At 45.8% G+C, this 20987-nt stretch overlaps 2 protein-coding genes across 4 annotated transcripts in view; one reads left to right on the forward strand and one right to left on the reverse strand.

Moving 5' to 3' along the window:
- The window catches only part of LOC126497976 (sorting nexin-29), a 356924-nt gene that overhangs the window by 225863 nt on the left and 110074 nt on the right, over positions 1–20987 (forward strand). For all 3 annotated transcript variants that reach the window (XM_050136295.1, XM_050136287.1, XM_050136280.1), the window contains exon 11: positions 19786–19841. In XM_050136295.1, the coding sequence (XP_049992252.1) occupies positions 19786–19841 (56 nt within the window). The remainder of the gene's footprint in view (positions 1–19785; positions 19842–20987) is intronic.
- On the reverse strand, positions 4735–5298 carry LOC126498035 (anaphase-promoting complex subunit CDC26). Its single transcript, XM_050136366.1, has one exon. The coding sequence runs from the start codon at positions 5052–5054 to the stop codon at positions 4797–4799; it is 258 nt and encodes an 85-aa protein (XP_049992323.1). The 5' UTR covers positions 5055–5298; the 3' UTR covers positions 4735–4796.

Genomic DNA, 20987 nt, shown 5'->3' on the forward strand with positions numbered 1-20987 from the left:
TCATACGTACTTGAATGAGAATTGTACATGTGTACACACACACTACACACACACACTGTCGGTATTTTATAAGGAATTCATTAAGAAGTAGAGAAAGGGAAATCTCTAGACCCTCCCCTCTGCCTGGCACCCTTGTTTTCTGACCCATGAGCAGGAAGTTTCCAGTTGGGTTCACCTTTCCAACCCCCCTGCACAACCTTGCACATTTCAGCAACTGGTGGTCTGCTGCAATGGTCCGTGTTCCACTTCTCCGCACGTGACAAAGCATCTTAGAGATGTTTCCATGTAGCTTTACCCACTGATCTATTTAAGAACAGACTTGTGCTCCCTGGGGTGGGCATCTCATAGTCTAGCTGGCCAAACCTGCTGAAGGATTTTGAAGTTTTTACTTTTTGCTTTTGCAGCGGTGGTAGAAGGACATCCTTGTGAGATCCTGCGACCAGATGAAAAGGCCATTTGGCAGCTGCTTGCTCAGACAGGCCCAGAGCTCTTGCTGTGCAAGGTTGTGGGGTGCTGGGAAGTCCTTCCTCTAGCTGCTGCAGGATGGTTCTGGAAAATCCAGAGGCTAGCACTCTGTAAAAGGCCAGGATACAGTAGACTCCCGAATCCTAGTGAATGTCCCTAGAAAAGTCACCCTCCTTTACAGATGTAGTACCTCCGTGCAAAGGGTTTAGGGTCCCCTGCATTTCCGTCATGCTCACCACCCTCCTCCTCAGACCTGGGCCTCTGCTTCTGCTGTCTCCTTTCACTGGAAGGCCACCTGTGCTTTGACTCCACATGTCTATCTCTTTCTTCTTCAGGGAGCTTTCCAGATGCCAACACATAGGCAGATTTCCCTTCAGTGTTTCTGTATGTCTCTCCCTTCCCATCCTGAGATTCCTATGAATTCATCATTGATTTGTCCCCCAAAGTAGGCACTTGGCAAATGTGCGAATGAGTGAATGTCACTGTTGTAAGAGGTGATGTCCAGGTTCTCCCTGGGCCCGTTCCCCTGTCCATGCTGTGCTTCTTGATGGAGTGCTGTTCCGGGCAGCTGTAATTGTCATTATCTAGAAGGGTAGAACTTCTCTTCCCTGACCAGGGCACCAGGTGCAAAACCATGACTCTTGATTCCTGGGACCATGTACCCCCTTTCCGTTCACACGCATCAGTTCATGCTCCTGGGGTACAGCAGCCTCGGATGAGCCATGTCCCCCGAGATGAGACTCTCAAAGTCCCACTGTCTGCTGAACACTTGATGACCTTCCTTCCTGTGCGTTGTGCACACAAAAGTTTTTGTTGTTGTCCTTGTTACTGTTGCTTATTTAGTTTTTACTTTAAATTTTTTTTTTAACTTTTGTTATTGTTTTGATCGTACCAATTGCTTTGTCTTGGAGTTGGAAGCATCAGCCTGGAGAAGGCAGATTTTCCTAAAAGCATTGGGCGAAAGGCAGCTCAGTTGCCTTTGCTCCTAGAGGTTCTCCCCACAGGCCTGGCCACACGCAGCCTTCCCAGAAGCTCCTTCTCCAGGGACAGAGTTTCTAGGAAGGGAGTCTCAGCTGTTTTCTGAGAAAGACAGTGGGAAAGCGCTGACATTCCTCATGGTGCCAGTTCCTGCCTTTCCCTACGGGGCTCCTCAGAGGCCACCATGCCTCAGGAGCATGACTTGGCTGTGTAGGGCCAGGGAAATGAGACCACAAGGTGTGCCCCAGGTCACTAGGGTAAGGCAGGATGGGCATTCATTCCCTGGCCCTCCTGGCCTCCGGGTGTCTTTGCAGCCTGCCTGAGGTCTTTCTAAATACTGATTGCCTAGGCCTTGGGCTCCTTTAACTGGGCAGTGGCAAGTTCACTCAGGTTTTTGTGCTTCTCCCTCTCCTCCCTCCCTCCTGCTTCTCTGCCCTCCCCTCCTCTCCCTCTCTTCTCTGTGTTGCTTTTAGGTCTGTGAGTGATACTCTCCCCTCCTTTCCTTTCTCTAGCCATACCTCTTCTCTCCTTCTCCTCCCTCCCCAGGCATTCTCCCTCTTCCTCCTCTATCCACACCTGTCTCCTCCCTCTCTATCCACACCTGTCTCCTCCCTCCCATGTCTGTTCCTGTTCTCCTTGCTGCCGTCTCTCTCTGTCTCTGTCTTTTTTTCACTTTCTGTGTGTGTTGCCCTCCATGTTCACTTCTCTTTGTCTCTGCCACCAGTTCCCTCCCTTGTACATGAGTCCCCTGTGCCCCTTCCCGTTCCATTCTCCTGCTCCTCTTTGTCTCTTGCTTAGTGAACCTTTACAAGACTGTGGTGCAGTAGTAATTGCTACTTTTAACAGCAAACCCATACATCCTTCCTCTTCTCGCCTGTGATTTCTGTGCTGTCGTGTGTGTGTGTCCCAGTGAAGAGGGTGTGGGTTTCCTGAGCTTCTCTTAACTCCTCTGTGGACTCTTCCCTGCCCATCCCTGCCTGTGCTCTAACTTGGGCCCTGACCAGTATGCTTGTGGCTCTCTGTGTGGCTTTCTTTCTTTCTTTCTTTCTTTCTTTCTTTCTTTCTTTCTTTCTTTCTTTCTTTCTTTCTTTCTTTTGTTTAACTTTGGGGATATCTTTTTTATTGATTTTTTTTATTGAGTTCTACATTTTTCTCTGCTCCCCTCCCTGCTTCTCCCCTGTACTTCAGCCCTCTCCCAACTTACTCAGGAGATCTTGTTTTTTTTTCTACTTCCCAGGTAGATTAGATCCATGTATGTCTCTCTTAGGGTCGTCATTGTTGTCTAGGTTCTCTGGAATTGTGATTTGTGGGCTGGTTTTCTTTGCTTTATGTTTAAAAACCACTTATGAGTGAATAAATATGATATTTGTCTTTCTGGGTCTGGGTTACCTCACTCAGTATGATGTTTTCTAGCTCCATCCATTGTGGCAATGTTTCTTACTCTGAGTTCTCACTTCATGTCTACATCTCCTTTTCCCTGTGGACTGCATGAGCCTCTTCTCACAGCCTGGAGCATGTGTCATGTGAATGTGACACACACTTGTGGTAGCTATGGTAACACCACTAACTAGGGCTTTCCATTGTCCAGACAAGTGGCCTTCTATCCCTCCAGATAGTCTGGGTAGGTAGGATAGACTATCTTTGATCGTCCCAGCTGATGTGAGAGAATGCTGATTAAAGTGCAGAGATGAGAGGACTGGTGGACCCGCCCCACAGTCTGTAATCGGGGTCACATCAGAATGTCCCATCTCCAGAGGGACTGACCTTATGATGGAGCTGATGCTGTTTAAGGACAGAAACTTCATAATAAATTTACTTTTCAGCTTGGTGGCAGTTGGTAAATTTCTAAGCACCAACTTCTCTGTGGTCCCCTTGTAGCTCTGAACAGCACATCCAGGTTATAAGAGGCTTTTGAATTCTGCACTTGGACATGTGTGTTTTAACTGTCTTCTGTCATGCATATTATTCTGAAAAGTGCTGTTGAGAGGCTTTTAAAAGTGTATCCCACATAGAGGCTTAGCACAAAAATTAGGTTTTTGACACAAAACTCATCGGGGAATATGCTTGCAAGACCCTCCCTAAATCTTGCCATGCAAGGAATATAAAACCCTTCTTGGTAACAGCTTTGTTTTCTGTTAATGGACAGCTGTAACATGGAGGGTCCTGTTTGTTTGTTGTGGTTTCTGTGCCACCCGGTACCCCACAACTGTTTAGCCCCAAAGAAAATCACACATAGGTCTCCATAAATTATAAGCTGATTGGCCCATTAGCTCTAGCCTCTCACTGGCTAACTCTCACATCTTTTTTTTTTTTTCTGTGTCTTGGGTTTTATTGTTTTTTTAAAACAGATAACAGGACTTAGGGGTCAACAATAAAACTGAAATAAAGGTTTTGTAAAAAGTGTGGAGCAGGAAGAGGAAGCTACACAATTCCCTTTTATCTCTACCTTCCTATTTATATCACTCAGGAACTATCCAAAAGCCTAGGTAAAACCCAGCTAATGAGTCTCTTTGAAACTTGATTCCAGATGTTCTGGCTTCCACAGCCAGTACTTCTGTCCCTAAATTTTATGGTAAAATGGGGCATGGTGCAAAAGTATCCAGAGATCAGACGGGTTCCTGCTGCACAGATTCTCAGATGCATCCCAAAGGAAGAAGAATTAGAGTGTCCCGTGCTGTTGGAAATGTCCGTGTTTCCCTCGCTGTATAAAGTCTTTCTGTAAATGAATCTGACTCTTCGTTTTGTTTGTTCATTAGAATCCAATCTCCATGAGGGTCGGAGTCTTTGTCTTGGTTTGGTTTGTTTTAGACATTCTGAGACAAGATTTTACTCTGTTGCCCAGACTAGCCTCCAACTCATGAGACTCCTACCTCAGCCTTCCAAGTGCTAGGTTATAGGCATGAACACGCTCATCTGGAATCTCTGTTGCTTGCAGGATGGTCAGCAGTCACCAAATACTGAATAAATGGGTGAAGTGAAAGTTCGGGGATAAACTGCGGGTTCGGGGTCCTTTTGTAAAGACAAGGAGGGATGACATCACCTCTGGCAGCATTTACCTCTCAGAACTGGGAACTTCATTGCTACTACTTTTAGGGATGTCTCGCATTTTTCCAAAAATATATTTAATTTTAAAAACAAAAATCAGGTAAATTTTCCACAGTTCAACTTTCCAGAAACAAGCCAGAATTTGGCTTCTAGCTTATCAGGAAAGTTGAACAGCAGTAATTTCATGCAGACATTATTCCTCTCTGTAGGAGACAGAAAACATTCTCCTTGGTTTTACACACTTAATTCTCTAAATTCTCTGACATCATTTTATTTCATTCCAGAGGTCTGGCATGCAGAATTCATCTCTAAAACTCGAAGTTTCCAAACTGAGATGTGCGGTTGTTGGGCTTAGGTTGGGGTTTATAACCAATTCGATCATTAATCATTTGTTCCCGGCTTTTGGGGTCACTGCTAAGCCCAGTGGCCCCTTCTCCATCACTGGTTCCTACACCTTCCACATCTTCCTTCTGTTTCTTGCGTGTCTCCAAGTCCTTCCGAATGCTCTCAAACTCATCAATGTCATCGAGCTTGAGCTCCAGGCGTGTTGGTTTCCGCCGCAGCATACTAGTCAGCGCTGGCAGTCACACCCAGTGAGCTACGGGCTATCAGAAATGGCGAGAGAGGAAAAAACTTGCGTGGCGAATCTCAGCTACAAACAGATGAATTCAATTCATAGGATTATCCACAGGCTCTAACCAGGTCCTAAATGGTGAATCATTCATTAATCAGATGCTTCCTGCGCTGAGCTCTTTTCAGGCCTCTGCAATTTCCCAGAACCTCAACTCCCACCATGACGCCATTGCTGCACGGCCCCTCTCACATCTTGATTAACCCATTTTTCCGATCTTTGTTAGCCGTGTGGCTCAGTACCTTATTCAGTGAGGCAGATCACATCCTGCTGCTTCGGTGGCCTGGGCAGGAGTGGGAGGAATAAACTTCCTCCTTCCCAGAATTCTCCTGTTCTCATTGCATCATGTCTACTTCCTGTCTGGTTTTCCTGCCTGTACTTCCTGCCTGGCCAATCAGCATTTATTTAAAACATGATTGACAGAATATAGACAATTCTCCTGCACCAGACAACTGTTTCAGTAGTGCTGTAACTTTGGATACATACTGATGCACCCTGGACTCACACCTTCCTTTCCTGAAGCCCATGTTCTGCTTTGTGTTGCATGAGTATGATCCTCTGGCTTCCACCCTGCACAAGCCAGGGTGTGCCTTTTCTGTTTCTGCCTCTTCCCTAGGAGGCAAGAAGGCTAGGAGAATACCTGAAAGTGGATGCATCTTGCTGGAAGGATCCCTGATTTAGTTCAGAAATCCTTGATCCCCCAGATGTGTTTTCCAGGAAGAGGTCACTACTCCCATACTGTCTACTGCCAGCCTCTGAAAACCGTAGCTGTTGTCCTGTGAGGTCTGTGAACTGCTGTTTCTGATGGGGATGATTTTGTTGTCCAGAGCTTGGATGGAACACCCCCAAATACTGAAAAATAAAATAAAATAAAATGTTGACAGACTCAAAAAGATCCCAGTTCCCCTTATTCATTCATTCATTCATTCCTTCCTTCCTTCCTTCCTTCCTTCCTTCCTTCCTTCCTTCCCTCCCTCCCTCCCTCCCTCCCTCCCTCTCTCTCTTTCTTTCTTTCAAATGGTTTTCTTCATTTGTGCTGTGCTGTTATGGAATATCACTGTTATCTGCATGAGTATGCATGCCCAGTGTGGGCCACTACCCCACCCTGTGAGAGCCAAGGTCACAAAGTGCTTCCTGCCATGCCCTCATGTATGCCTGCGTCTCTCTCTCTCTCTCTCTCTCTCTCTCTCTCTCTCTCTCTCTCTCTCTCTCTCTCTCTCTCTCTCTCTCTCTGAAAATGACAGCCCAGGGAAAGGGAAGTATTCTGGCACCGAGCTGCAAACTTAGAAAACTTAGCTTGCCTTGAGCTCACTATGTAGCCTAGGCTAGCTTTGAACATGTGATTATCTTATCCTAGCCTCCTAAGTAACTGTAGTCTGGTAATAAAACCTGTGTCAATGTCTTTTTTTACTTAAAACTTCATTGCAAACACTTATGAATACTTAAAGATAGAATTTATAGTCATAAAGAGTGTGATGGTGGTACTTACACTTTGTAACTTTTTTCTGGAGATTGGTTAACTTTGAAATGTGGAAGGAGATTATCTGGAGCTGTGATATATCGTATATACCTTTGTACAGAGAAGCAGCTACTGTGGGAAATATTATCTTAGGTTTGTTTCAAAATTAATCTGGCAGCTGCCAGGGCAGGGCTGACTCTTGCCCTCCTCTGCCTTCCAAGCGTCCCCTTAAGGCCTGCTCTGACTGTTCCTGTTCCCATAGCTTTCCTTCTCTACACTTCGCCTTAGAAAACAAGCATGCTTTCAAAGTTTTCCAAATAGCACAGCATAAAAATATATTTAGAAATAATTTAATAACACCTGCAATAATTCACAGGGCAGAACACAGGTCTCTCTTCTAGTGACCTTGCTGTGGAAATTTCAGCACACATCTTTTCTGGGTACCTTTTATGCATACATGTTTCATAGACTTAAATGTATATGCATATAAGATATGCCTGCCTATTTTAACATCTGTGGGATAAGTTATGCTATCCAGATTGTTCTGAGACTTTCCCATCTCCATTCATGGATATATGCTGGCTCCTTCCTCATTGTGTTTCTCATCTCGCCTTCAAGGTCGAAGCCCAGCCTATCCTCTAAACAGACCTCAGTGGCCGTGCTGGTGCTCCCTGTACCTGCCTGCTTCTGACATTCACTGTTCTCATCAGCAGATCTTTTGGCTTTCCTGGGAGGTAACGAGCCCTGTAAAAGGCAGTGGTGACCACACTCCTGCCTACAATCAATGGCAACCTCTATTGAGCATTTTTGTGCCCCACAACCCATTTCAAGTGCTGTAATATATTAGCAAGCTTGTGAGATAGACATCGTCATTTCCACTTAGTGAACATGAAGGCCCAGGTGAGATGGGTGCCCCATTTGCTGACTAGTAAGGAGGGAACCAAGGGGCCTCTTGCTTTCCCAGAGCTGTCCGTATATTTATGTATGACTAGTCCCGCACACCAGGGAGAGTGGTGTGAGGTTCAGATTTACAGAGAGCTCCTTCCAGTCAGCCACGTGGAAGGTGAGCTCTCTCACTTGATCGCAGCCCAGAGCACATGCGCGTGCTCCCGTGCCGCATTCTCTCCTGGCATTCATCAGCACTCAGCACAGAATTGCTTATTTGTCTCTGTTCTACTTGGCTGAGCTCCCGGCACCTGCTATGGGCTATTAAATATTTATCGAACGAGTGACTATTAGTGCCCACTTCTCACCGAGCATCCTCACTCTGGATGCCCAGAGCATGCACACTGAATTTGACCAAAATTTTTAGGTTCCAGCCCCATTCTGTGTATCAGTCTCAAGCTGACCATGTTCCTGTTGTCATTTTTTAAAAATGTGCTGTCAAGTGTAAGGAGCTATTGCAGCAAGTATCACCCACCCCTGATTTCTTTGCTACCTAACTGAAACAATTACCAGTTAGTGTATGAAGTTACCCCTCTGCTACAGAAGAAAAAAGTAAAATAGGATGTGGAAGCTGGAAGGGCTCTCTGGGTTTGTGATCTCTGTATCTTCTGGGATGTCCCCAGTGAAAGACCTAGAGACAGGCCTCAGCAAAAGGGGCCATTTGTGCTTTAGATAAGTACAAACTGTGGAGTCCGTGCCATGAAACAGCCCATTTGTACATCATTCTGTCCTCACTTTTCCCTGCCACATCTGTCTTGTTCTTTTGTGGAAGCAGTGGCTGCTGCAGGGATAGAGTGTCTCTCGGAGACCCTGGGACCACTGTGGCAGAGCTGGCTTAGTTCCCTGCACCATCTAAAACTAATGCACGTGGCCAGAGCAGGCCACGCTGGATGACTTGGTGTCCATTCATGGGTTCAGTCAGCCAGTGGCATGATTTCCCAGAAAACAAGGGGATGCCAAGCAGCAGCATGCCGTGTCTGCCCGTTTCCTGCATCTCCTCTGCGCAGGAAAGAGGGAAGCTCCGAGTGGCAAACGACTATACCTGCTGTTGCTCAGCCTGGTAGACAAGAGTGGGGACAGGCGGCTGTCTAGCAGAGCATCTTCTCGCTGCTTTGACTTGTCTCCACAAACACCTTACATAACAGTCACCAAGTTCAAAGTGGGGTGCGTCACACCTGGGGAGGTGTGAGTATCAAAGGGCTGTTAGACATCACCATGCCGGGCATCTTCAGCAGAACTCACTTGCTATTTATTGACAAGCCAGTTTCTTCCTGGCAGGGCCATTACTTATTGCATTGTTTTTGCACATAAGCTCACTGAGGCTATGAGGTTTCTGATATAGATGCAGTCTTTTGGGGGCCAACATTCAACCCCCTGTAGTTGCTATTACAGAAAAGAAATTAGAATACATAGTACATAAATACTGGCAGATTAGCTTAGGTGTAGAGAAGATGCCTGCTGTAGGCCTGCCTACCTCCTTTCTGCTCTCATGGTGTGGGTAGAAGTCCTTCAGAGGTCTGCCACTGTGGGAGCAAATAGTCCAGGCCAAATACCTTCCCTCTACCCTGCAGCTCCCTCTGCCCCTCCCAGCTGGTATGTGACCTTTTGTTTTGATATCACGTCTTGTCATTAATGGCTTGGATGGGTTGTATGCTTTTGCCCATCTTGACTGAGGATGTGACTCCAGATCAGAACTTGATATAAATTTTTGGAATAAATATATATTACAGGAGAGTGTGTGGGTTTGTGATAATGTGGTTGGCTCTCAGAAGGGTGGGGGCTGCTGAAGTCAGACTTTCCAATGGTCCTTGATGCCACAGGCGACTGTCCACTACTGTCCACCCCTGAACTGTAAAGTCCACTGGAAAGAACAACTTCTGCTGGCTACGACCAGCTCTGCCAGGCTCTGGTGAGGAATTTGCTTAACACCCACACCGGCCCGCCAAGGCAGCTTGTTGCTCTGTTCCCCTGGAGGAAAGTGAAGCCTGGGGAAAAGCCATGACTAGTCTTCATAAAAGCAAGACCGAAGCAAACCTATTTAGAAGAGTAGAGATATCCAAACATTGTCACTGACAGCTAATAGGTACCATACATGTTGCAGTTTAGAGAAAACACAAGAACTTTACTGATAAACCAGTTGACACACCTCAGTAATACTTTCTTCTCTTACTTTCTCCAGCCTATTCTCTACTACAGAGAGTAGAAACACAATCCAGCTGTTCCTCTAGCCCAAGCGGATAAAACTTTTCAAATGTTTTATATGAAGAAATTAAGTTATAAAAAAGATTTATTTCAATGACTGCTGGTGTACTCACCACTGACGTTCCATCACTATCGTCTTTCTGTACCCACCGTGTCACTCGTCTGATCGTTTGTTATCCATTCACCACCCCAATCCTTTATCCATCACTGCCTGTCATTATCCACCCATTCATCTGCATTTGTGTTTTGCTTTTCAGTTTTTAAAAATTGCGGACATCACCACACATTTCTTCCCAAGGTTCATGCTGAGCTTTAGCTTACCCCAAAGTACCGCCCTGTACCCCTTCCTGGACTCATACTTCCCTCTCAGAGGCACACATTCTTCCGTTTTTCTTTATGTATCTAAGATTGCATGAGCATTAAGCTTCACTGAGAAAGTTAGCAACTTGCGTTGCACATAGTAAAAACTGGAAGGTACCAAATTTTATAGAATGAAAAGTTTTTTTTCTGATCTTCATTTCCAGTGATCTTCCTCCCAAATGTTCAGTCCAAGTGCACAGGCACACAACTCTCCCTCCGTCTTCACTGCCACCTGTCTTGTGTCGGGATTCGGGCTCTGGTGTTCTATCTTAGGCCTTTCCTCATTAGCAGAGAAGAAAGACTGCAGTTTGCTTGCTAGCTGTGTAGTCTAACTGTGTTATATAACTATTCATGACTTCCTCGCAGGCTTGCATTACCACGCATGGTGCTGCAGTATGTCCTTGTATATTTGGCTTCATGCATATGTTGTCTAAGCATCTTAATTGCACGGAAAGAAGCTGGTGCCCACTCTTAGTAAACTGGATCATTTACATATGCTCCTTCCTTCCCTTCCCTCCTCCAGCCATCCATTCATCCATCTGTCCATTTGGATGTCTGCTCCTCCATCCATTCAGTGTGAAGATTCAGTGAGCAATCTCATACGTACCTAATACCACCTTGGGCTCTGAGAATAGTGTTCCCAAGACCCTCATAATCTTATGGAGCAAAGTGATCCATCAAAAATGAATTGGCAGAAGTTGGAATCTATGCAACTTTCCAGACAACACAGAGGATAAAATAAAAAAAGCTTATAGTTGCTAGCCTCTGAATCGTTGGCCTTGAATATTTTTAGAACCACAAGTAACTGATGCCTGTAATTGTATATTTGCAAACCAGGCAAATTAACGAACAGACAAGCACAGAACCTTGCATGTGGTCCAGACCCCTTGAGTCATCCTCAGGGTAGTGAGAGTGCAGGTCACCATCGTGCCAGGACCTCTGTCCTTTTACACTTGGTCCCTTACTTTAAGATGAGTGAGAGAGCAGGAGTGTCAATGGGTTGAAAAATATTTCTCACTTTTGGCTGAGAAAAATGAGAACTAATTGCTTATGGGAAGGCTGTTTGAAAACAGATTGTGAGAGAATGACTCTGGCTCATACAGATTACTGTGCCATTTCATGTTTGGGACAAGTGTTCACTGTGGTTGTCATGTTTCCTTCTTGCCTTTTCTTTTGAGCAATGAATCTGAGAGCTTTGTAATTCAAGGACAAATAAAATTCTTTTTCTTTGGTTCTTTTTTTTTTTATTCCCAAACTAACTTATCCTAACCACACATGAAGACTTTGAGTTGATGCAAAACAGTTTAAAAATTGATTGACATTTCAGTGTGGAATTATAGCTTACACTCTGATTCATTCATTTAGTCAGCACCTGTGGTGTCAGGGGCTGGGCCAGGTTGCTGAGTGTCATGTGCTGGTGGCTGTGGTGATGAGGGACTGATCACAGACAGCCAGTATGGGCTGATGGTCCTCTAGGACAGGTGGAGGGTAGTGGTGGGCCGTCCAGTGCATTCTGATGCTCAAGGAAGGTACTTTCTCGAGTGGGAAATACTCTCAGACTTTGGCCCTTTGTGAGAGGTGCTCCACGGCTGAAGTTCTGAGAGGCAGAATGTGAGCAGTGAGGATTCCGTTGTGGGAGGCAGCATACTTTTGTGTAGAGTGCCTACTCTAAATGCGGGTGCCCAAGCTCAAATCCTGCTCCTGGTACTGACTCGCTGTATTGCCTTGGGCAGTTTTTCTGGGCTTGTGTTACTGTATGCCAAATCACTCAATGATGTAATGGCTTGAAAAAGGACAACCCAGCTGGGCATGGTGGCAGATACCTGTAATCCCAGCACTTAAGAGCCTGAGGCAGGAGGATTGCAAGTTGAAAGGAATCATGAGCCCCTTCCTCAAAAACAGTGAGCCCCTTCCTCAAAAATTGGCAGTTATTTTCTTATCTCAATGAGTTTGTTCCTTTGCTGGGCTCGGCTGGTTGTTTTTTCTCCCCTGACATGTGATGGGAAGACTGCAGTGATGTGGGTGCCCCAGCGCTAGCCTTCCGAGGTGTCACTCTCATTCTCACTGGTGCTGCTGGCTGTCCACTGTCATCTCAGGTGGAACTTTTGGCCAGATGAGTTGATGCTGGCTAGGGGTGCAGGAACGGGTCCATTTTCTCTGATAAAAAAAGCCCAGCAATGGTGACACATGCCTTTAATCCTAGAGCTCAGGAGGCAGGCAGATCTCTGTGAGTTTGAGGCCAGCCTGGTATACAGGACAACCAGGGCTGTGACAGAGGAACTCTATCTTGAAAAACAAACAAACAAAAAAATTAAAAAAAATGTCAGGCAGTGATGATGCATACTACTAATCCCAGCGCTTGGGAGACAGAGGCAGGTGGATCTCTATGAGTTTTAGACCAACCTGGTTGACGGAGCTAGTTCTACAATGGTCAAAGCTACACAAAGAGACCCTGTCTCAAAATAACAACAACAAATTTTTAAAAAGGCAACAAAGAAATGCTATTGGAAATCTTGGAGTGTTGTGAAGAACTACCACATGGCACTGGGGAAACTGGGGTTCTCTTTTGGGGTTCTTAGTATCATAAAAGAATTTTTAAGATTGGACTCAAAGGGAAACTCAAGGACATAGTATTTGAGTTAAAAAAAAAACCACCATGGGGCAGGCTAGCTGTACATCTTGAAGCTGCCCGTGTGGGGTCCCTGCAAGCTCTACTGTCAGCATAGGAACAATCTGCATGAGGATCATGAGGAACCCCACCCAGTTCAGGATGACTTAGTAGCCAGGGTGTTCAGACTTCTGGAGTCTGACCCTGAGTAAATTTTTCTTTCTCTTATTTAAACACAGTACAACTTGGCGGGGGGGACACCAAATGTTTCCTTGCAACAGTTATCTTAATAAAGCTTGGGACGTGGCTACATCAGAAACTCCTTTGCAAAATACCCATGTCCTCTTCCTTAAGAATGGGTCCTGTTGACTAAGAAGCAAGGCTCAGGAGTCTAAGGGCTCCACAGAACAGCAAAGTTTAGTGGGTTGTTAACACATCAATTCCCGTCTTCTCTCTTAAGGAGAAAGCCACCTGTTTAACACCCTGGTCTCTATATTGCTGTCTGTAAGCATGTAGACTCCAGTGCCCTTTACATATAGGAGGAAATGGAGAAGGGAAGGGGGAAAGCTGTCATGGAGGCCATTCGTGTGACAGCAGGCAGCTACATGGCAGGGAGCCTTTGAGAATGAGTGAAGAAACAAACCCACACTATGAGGGGCAGCACAACGTGGCTCTAACATCAGAAAGAGATAGACCAGAAAGAGGAGTAGTGAGGAGTTCTTTCCAGGTCAGAACTCTGAAGGGCAGGTCAGCCCCACAGATCCCGTGGCCGCTCCTGAGGACTGACCAGGTGGAGAAGGGACCACGCAGTGAACCTTTCCTCTGAGGGTGATCTCAGAACCAGGTTCTTGACCTGCTCAGCTGGGTTAGCTTTTGAGGGAGGAGACAAGGGCATGTCTCCACCTAGAGGTAGACTTCATTCTACTCTTTTCCAACATGGAAAGAGTTGAGTGTGTACAATCAGTGGGGCTCCTGAGCAGGTGCAGGGGCTGACGGTGCTCCTGACATCTGTGCTTCTTGTGTTTGTCACGTGAATCCTCACATGTGTCTTCTCTGTGACTAGGGATGGCACCTTGACACAGGTTGCTGGCTGGAGAACTGGGGTGGGCTGTTTGTGGTACAGGAAGCCTTAGAAGACCTGTGCTGGTGTCTTGTATTTCCCCTGTGACTGCAGGGAAGCCTAGGTCTGCCTGTTTATTTTGAGGCAGGATCTCACTAAGTTGCCTGTGCTAGCCTTGAACTTATGATCCTCCATTGACTGGGAGAAGATCTTCACCAACCCCGCAACAGACAAAGGTCTGATCTCCAAAATATATAAAGAACTCAAGAAACTAGACCGTAAAAGGCTAATCAACCCAATTATAAAATGGGGCACTGAGCTGAACAGAGAATTCTCAACAGAAGTTCAAATGGCCAAAAGACACTTAAAATCATGCTCAACTTCCTTAGCGATCAGGGAAATGCAAATCAAGACAACTTTAAGATACCATCTTACACCTGTCAGAATGGCTAAAATCAAAAACACCAATGATAGCCTTTGCTGGAGAGGTTGTGGAGAAAGGGGTACACTCATCCATTGCTGGTGGGAATGCAAACTTGTGCAACCACTCTGGAAAGCAGTGTGGCGGTTTCTCAGGAAATTCGGGATCAACCTACCCATGGACCCAGCAATACCACTCTTGGGAATATACCCAAGAGAGGCCTTATCACACAACAAAAGTATATGCTCTACTATGTTTATAGCAGCATTGTTTGTAATAGCCAGAACCTGGAAACAACCTAGATGCCCTTCAATTGAAGAATGGATGAAGAAAGTATGGAATATATACATATTAGAGTACTACTCAGCAGTAAAAAACAATGACTTCTTGAAATTTGCATGCAAATGGACAGAAATAGAAAACACTATCCTGAATGAGGTAAGCCAGACCCAAAAAGAAGAACATGGTATGTTTGTGTTTAGCAAGTACTCTGATTTGCCTTATAAAATATCTCTGTTCCATCCTTATTTATGGTCAGAATGTGCTATGGAATCAGCATTCAGGCCAGGCTTGGTGGCACACAGCTACAATCCAAACTATTTAGAGACCAAGGCAGGAAGATTCCTGATGTGGGATTCCCCTCTTTATGCTGTGAATATCATTGGTTAATAAAGAAGCTGCGTTGGGCATATTGCAGAACAGAATAGGGTAAGGCAGGAATTCCAAGCAGATAGAGGAAGAGAGAATAGGCAGAGTCAAGTGAAAGACATGTAGCAGCCAAATGAGACAGAACTTTACCGGTAAACCACGAACCTCGTGACAAAATATAAAATAATAAGAAATAGGTTAATTTAAGATGTAAAAACTAGCTAGAAATATGGTAGAGTCATTGGCCAAGCAGTGTTGTATTTAATATAGTTTCTGTGTAGTTATTTTGGGTCTGGGCAGCCAGGCATGAAAGAGTAGCTTACACCTACAGATTCCAAGTTCAAGACATGCCTGGTTCAGATAACTTAGTAAGACCTGTCTCAAAATACAAACTAGAGAAAGGGTCAGGGGGTATAACTTAGTGGTAGGATATTGGGGTGTGGTATATGGTATACCCAGCACTGTGCTAGAATATTGGGGTGTGGTATATGGTATACCCAGCACTGTGCTAGAATATTGGGGTGTGGTATATGGTATACCCAACACTGTGCTAGAATATTGGGGTGTGGTTTATGGTATGCCCAGCACTGAAAAAGAACAAGAGTGTGCTTTCTGACGTTGGTGTGAGCCCAGGGGAGATCTGGCATCACTTTGGACAGATAGCAGGACAGACAAACTTCAGATGTACATTGACCTTTACCCTCCACCATCATAGTGTAGAAGGTTCAGAGCCTGACCTGATCACCAGTCTGGTTCCCCAAAGACCCCAAGGTCACAGCCTTTTTTCCCCCCAAGCAGCCTCTGCAGGATTCAGGAAGACACAATAAATATCTCCTGGCTTCCTGATCCTGGTAATGCCACAGAGTTAGAAGAAAAGCCTCTAAGCCGGTAGGACTTAACAACCTTTAAGCAATTACATTCACTCTCTAGAATGTTCCCAGAAAACCAGTATCTCTGAGGGGATACTTGCTGTCAGAAAAATGCCTAGTACCTCTTCCTTCTCTTCTCCCTCCTCCTCTTACTTGAGGAAGCGCTTTGCTTTGTAGTGGCAGCTTGATGCCTGCCCTATGTCTTTTCCTTTCCTTGCCTCTGGTTTGCCTGTGGTGTTTGCTTTGAGGGACACACCCATTCAGAGACTCTTCTGAGGTGTATTCTCTGGGGACACTGCCTTTAAGATGGAGGCTCTTGTGCACTAGTAAGGAGCTGCTGTCCTTAAAACCTTCGAGTCCCTCCTCTAGTTAATCTTGAACTGTCCCTGGCCTCAGGAGCTGAGGAGCAGTGCCTGTGAGCTGCTCCTTGTCACTGGAGCCCTGGACATGTCTGGACTCTGCCTAGTGCCACAAGGGGGAGAGGAAGGGTACATGGTTCAGAGCCCTGCCTCTGTCCTTCCCACTTGTACCAGTGCCTCTAAGGGCAAAGTCTTTCCCAACCGACTCTGCAACTTGCCAAGCTGCAACAGATCCAGGAGAAGATGGGGAAAGAATATCTACTTTAATAATGATGATACTCAGATTGCTCTAGAATGCATGTCAGTTAAAACATCTTTGTTTTAGATTACTGCAGAAAAGTCCAACGTGTTTAATTCAGATTCATCTGAATTTGCTATCATCTTCTAGTTGTATTTTGTTGTCCCAACTGTAATGACAAGGCACTGTTACACGCAGGGAGCATATTGGCCTTGTGCACTCCCCCACTGCTTTAATGCAGACTATCAGATTTTTATCGAAAGTACACTTTGGGTATGTGGTAGTTTGAGTGTAATTGGGCCCTGTAAGCTCATAAGGAGTGGCACTGTTAGGAGGTGTGGCTTTGTTGGAGTGGCATGGCCTTGTTAGAGGAGGTATGTCACTATAGGGGTGGACTTTGAGATTTCCTGTGTTCAGGATATCACCCAGTGTCTCAGACTATCTCCTGTTGCCTTCTGATCAAGATGTAGCCAGCACTATGCCCGCATGCTACCATGCTCCCAGTCATGACGATAGAGGACTAAACCTCTGAAACTATAAGCTGCCACCTCATTTAAGCTTTTAACTGGTAAAACTTTATTTCAAAATGCATGCAGGCTTAGTGTGTTCACTCCTGGGCTGGAGATGTAGCTCAGTTGGTAGAGTGCTTGCTACACATGCAGAAAGGCCCAGGTTCCACCCACAGAGCACGCCTCCCATCAGTGCCTTGGCTTTCACACCTGCAGGGTTCTGATGTGCAAGGTAGGTCACACCTGTCCCTGTGGGGCCCTGGTTGTGTTAGGCCTGCATCTGCACCAGGGTTTTTCTCATTTACAGATCTGTCTTGTAGACCTTTTCATAGTGGAGAGACAGTCAACTCATTCTTCAGAAGCACCCACAGTTTTCAGAGCTCCTCAGAAGATAGCTCCTGTTATCCCATGGAAAGATGGGTAATGAGAACGGCGGCTCTCCCCTCAATCTCACTCCCCACCTACTGTCAGTGGTGGCATCTGTGAACTGCTTGTGCATTAGCCAGGATGGTGCTTCCTCGTTTTCACTTTAACAGTCTTCCTCATGCGGCCACGGCCCAATCTCTCTGTTATCCAGGATGGTGCTCCCTCACTTTCGCTTTAACAGTCTTCCTCATGCGGCCACAGCCCAGTCTCTCTGTTATCCAGGATGGTGCTCCCTCACTTTCGCTTTAACAGTCTTCCTCGTGTGGCCACGGCCAATCTCTCTAGTCTTCTCTAGTTAACATTGTTAATATAGTTGAATAGTTTGTACACATTTTAAGAAAACTTGAAATTTGGTTTTGGATTATGCTGGGGTTGGAATCCAGGGCCTTGTCCATGCTGGCAAATGTTCTACCACTGAACTCTGTCTGCTGCCTGAGGTATGATCTCTTATGGACATTTTGATTGGTGAATGGGGTTGCTACTTCTAGGTGTATTTTGACAAAAGGTCCCCTCTCAAAGGATAACGTTTTTAGGGATCTTGGTACCTACAGCCTCCTGCCTTCTGAATATGTTATATCAACTCTTTCCAGCCACCCACAAGAAAGAGATGGTCATGAAAGCAGCAATGTGACACCAAAGCACTTGGATGGCTCCCTGTTGGGTTTGTAGGAATCTCTAGGCAACACTTTTACAGGGAACCTGTGTGGCCAGGGCCCAGTTTAATTGCCTCGCTGAAGGCACCACCAAGGCTCAGCTGGGTCACTCTCTCTCCAGGCTGTTATGCATGGACTGAATGGTACCCTATGTTTGGCTAGGCAGATTCTTCATGTGTCCTCACGGATAGCAATGTGCAACTCTTACTTCTCTATCATACTAAACTATCACCATACTACCACTTGAGTTTGCAACCAGTGGCTGTGGCTTGGGGCACATTTTATCTTCAGAATAACCTTGGGAATGTCAGTATTGTCACTGTTAACATGTTGGGGAGTTGAGCTGCTTTGCTAAACCACCTGAGGGGAAAGGTGGTTTATTCTGGGTCATATCTGCAGGGACTTTGAAGTCCAGCATGGTGAGGGGGAATGCCAGAGTACTTGAGATGAGAAGCAGTAAGAAGGAATGCTGGCTAGCTGGCTTCCCCAAGCCATTTCCATTGAGGATGGAACTTCTTCCTCTTGGTTGTGTGACTTTACCTGGGGAGACACGAACAAATGTCTGTTCTCCCCAGATGGGGGCAAAGCAATGATTCTACCTGTCTTGATGATCTAGTGAATTTATTAGGGTTACTTTCAGGGACATGGGTGACTCAAAGGCAGCTGACCAAGAAGACCACCTGGCATGGGTGATAGCTCACAGGAGTCACATCCCTTGGAGCTCCCTGGGCGTTCAGCTGGTCAGAGGGTCTACATGCTTACATAAAACTTGGACAGAGTCTGAAGATCTGATGTGATGCTTTCTATATTTGCTTCCTGAGTCTTCTGAACACATTGACTGCCTTCAGACAAGTCCTCACAAACACACTGGTGTGCCTTACCAGTCTTCTAGATGATTCTGAATCTACTCACCATTGTGTATCTCAGAGAACTGATTTGCTCATGGCTGTGGAGTTGGGAAGAAGGGAGGCACTAAGTTGGTACTAAGGCATTTAGGTCAGGACCCAGGCTCCCGCCCACTCTTGCTCCTGCCTCTATAGCTGAATGGAACAAAATGGATATTGTTGACAATTTCCCCTTGCTTCCCCACACTCTTCTTTGTTTCAGATGTTTTCCCTTTCTTTGTTTACATTCTTAAGATCCTAGACCACTTTAATCAGATGGCAAAAGGAAGTCCCTCACCTTGGGGGTGGGATAACATGGTCCTCTATTTAGCATATACTGTTATGGGGATCCCATAGTCAGAGCATAGTTATTGTAAGTCCTTGTGCCAGCCCTGATAATTGATCTCTATCTCAAGCCAGGGTTGGGACTAAGGGTCCCTGAAGATCACTTGCTGTTGGTACCTCCTGGCCATCTCACTTGGCTTTGTGGCATGTGGTTAGGACCCAAGCAGCATTAGTGGGGGGCAGTGTGTGTGTGACACTGTTTGGTTCTGTCACCAATTGTGTTTTCAGCCAGGAGCCTTCGTGTTCTTTCTGCCTGCAGTTTCACATACATTATGGGACAAAAGGACAGCCATTTTGAGGAAGTAGTGGCCTTTTGTGCTTACATACTGGGTGTGATATTTGTGATACTCCTCACAGTGACAATAGATATTTTTTTCATTGCACAGATGATATCTTGTAATTCCAATCCTAATTAGTCCTTTATGGCTCCAAAATCCATGCTTTTCTGTGCCTGTGACTATCCCAATAGGGTTAGCAGTGCCTTTCTGTGAAGATAATTGAGGCCTCGCATGGCAGCGTGTTTTTATGACTGCAGCATCATCCCCAGCCACCTCTCCATGAAATCTTACTATTTTCCAGTAGCCGCTTTCCCCCTCATTCTGAGAGACAAGTTTTTGGTGAATGTGCAAACTGTGCTAACCTGCGCATTCTTCCCTCTTCTTCCTGTTTCCCAACTGCAGGTGCCTGGAGATTTGAGCCAAACATCTGAAGACCAGAGTTTGTCAGATTTTGAAATGTAAGTTTATATATGTGCTCTCGAGAGGCCCTCAGAGAGTGAACCCTGTTGCTAGCCTATGTCCTGAAGTCTGCAAGGGATGGCAGAAATGTCCATGAGGTGCACACAGAACCCGTTTGGTTATAGACCTGGGAACATTTGCTGAGGTCCAAATTGTCTAACATGCTTGATTTTCCCATGGGCATTCAAGATCATTTCGGTTTTGACTTGACATTTAAAATGGGAAGGTGTCACATAGAGTTTTAACTTGTCACCCTTGCTAGGCCATGGCCAGCTAAGGAGGAGCCGAGGTTCCTTTTTTTTTTTTTAAAAAAAATGGTTATTTATTTATTTATTATGTATACATTAGTCTGTCTGTGTATATGTCTGCAGGCCAGAAGAGGGCACCAGATCTCATTACAGATGGTTGTGAGCCACCATGTGGTTGCCGGGAATTGAACTCAGAACCTTTGGAAGAGCAGGCAGTGCTCTTAACCACTGAGCCATCTCTCCAGCCCCCGCGCTGAGGTTCCTTTTGCACAGGGCTCACACTCTGTTCTTCACCATGCTGCCGCCCCATGTTCCACGCTTTTGTCTGGCCCACTCATAATAATAACATTGCTGTGGTGTTGACTGGCTCGGATTCTGTCTGAGGGCTCTGCTGCTAACCCCTGAGGGGGCAGTCATTCTTCAGACACTTTCTGTTTTGGGAATCCATAGTCTCCTTAGGCTCCTAAGGAACACAGGGCCAGAAAGAGCCTCCTCCTTTTCATGTGGTTGTGGTCAGTGGATGAAGGTCCAGCCTCTTTAGCTTTAGACCCAGGAATTCAAAACCAGGCAGACACACAGTCTCAGCAACAAAGATCCTGCCTCCCTATGAGAACGGTCACTCAGAAAGGCTACTTTAGAGCATGGGGAGGCAGGACACCGGAAAAAGCATTTTGTCTAGAGTTAGGAGACCTGTGTTGAAATCTTAGGTGCTGGTCTCACAACATTCTGACCTCATGTAAGCCTAATGACCCCTTCACATGGGGTGAAAATCCTTGAACCAAGTTTGTAGGGTATGTTAGCACCTGGTGCGGGCACAGGGCACTGGGAGCCCCATCTGTCTGGGGGCTGCCATGAGGTGGGTGTGTTAGATAAGAAAGCAAGGACAGGGAGAAAATG

The sequence above is a fragment of the Alexandromys fortis genome, unplaced genomic scaffold (genome assembly GCF_014885135.2).
Source record: "Alexandromys fortis isolate MF-2015 unplaced genomic scaffold, M_Fortis_MF-2015_v1.1 scaffold_29, whole genome shotgun sequence".
Taxonomy (NCBI): Eukaryota; Metazoa; Chordata; class Mammalia; order Rodentia; family Cricetidae; genus Alexandromys; species Alexandromys fortis.

Bases quoted from the DNA above. Each gene is read 5' to 3' on its own strand.
- LOC126498035 (XM_050136366.1), bottom strand. From the start codon at position 5,054: ATGCTGCGGCGGAAACCAACACGCCTGGAGCTCAAGCTCGATGACATT.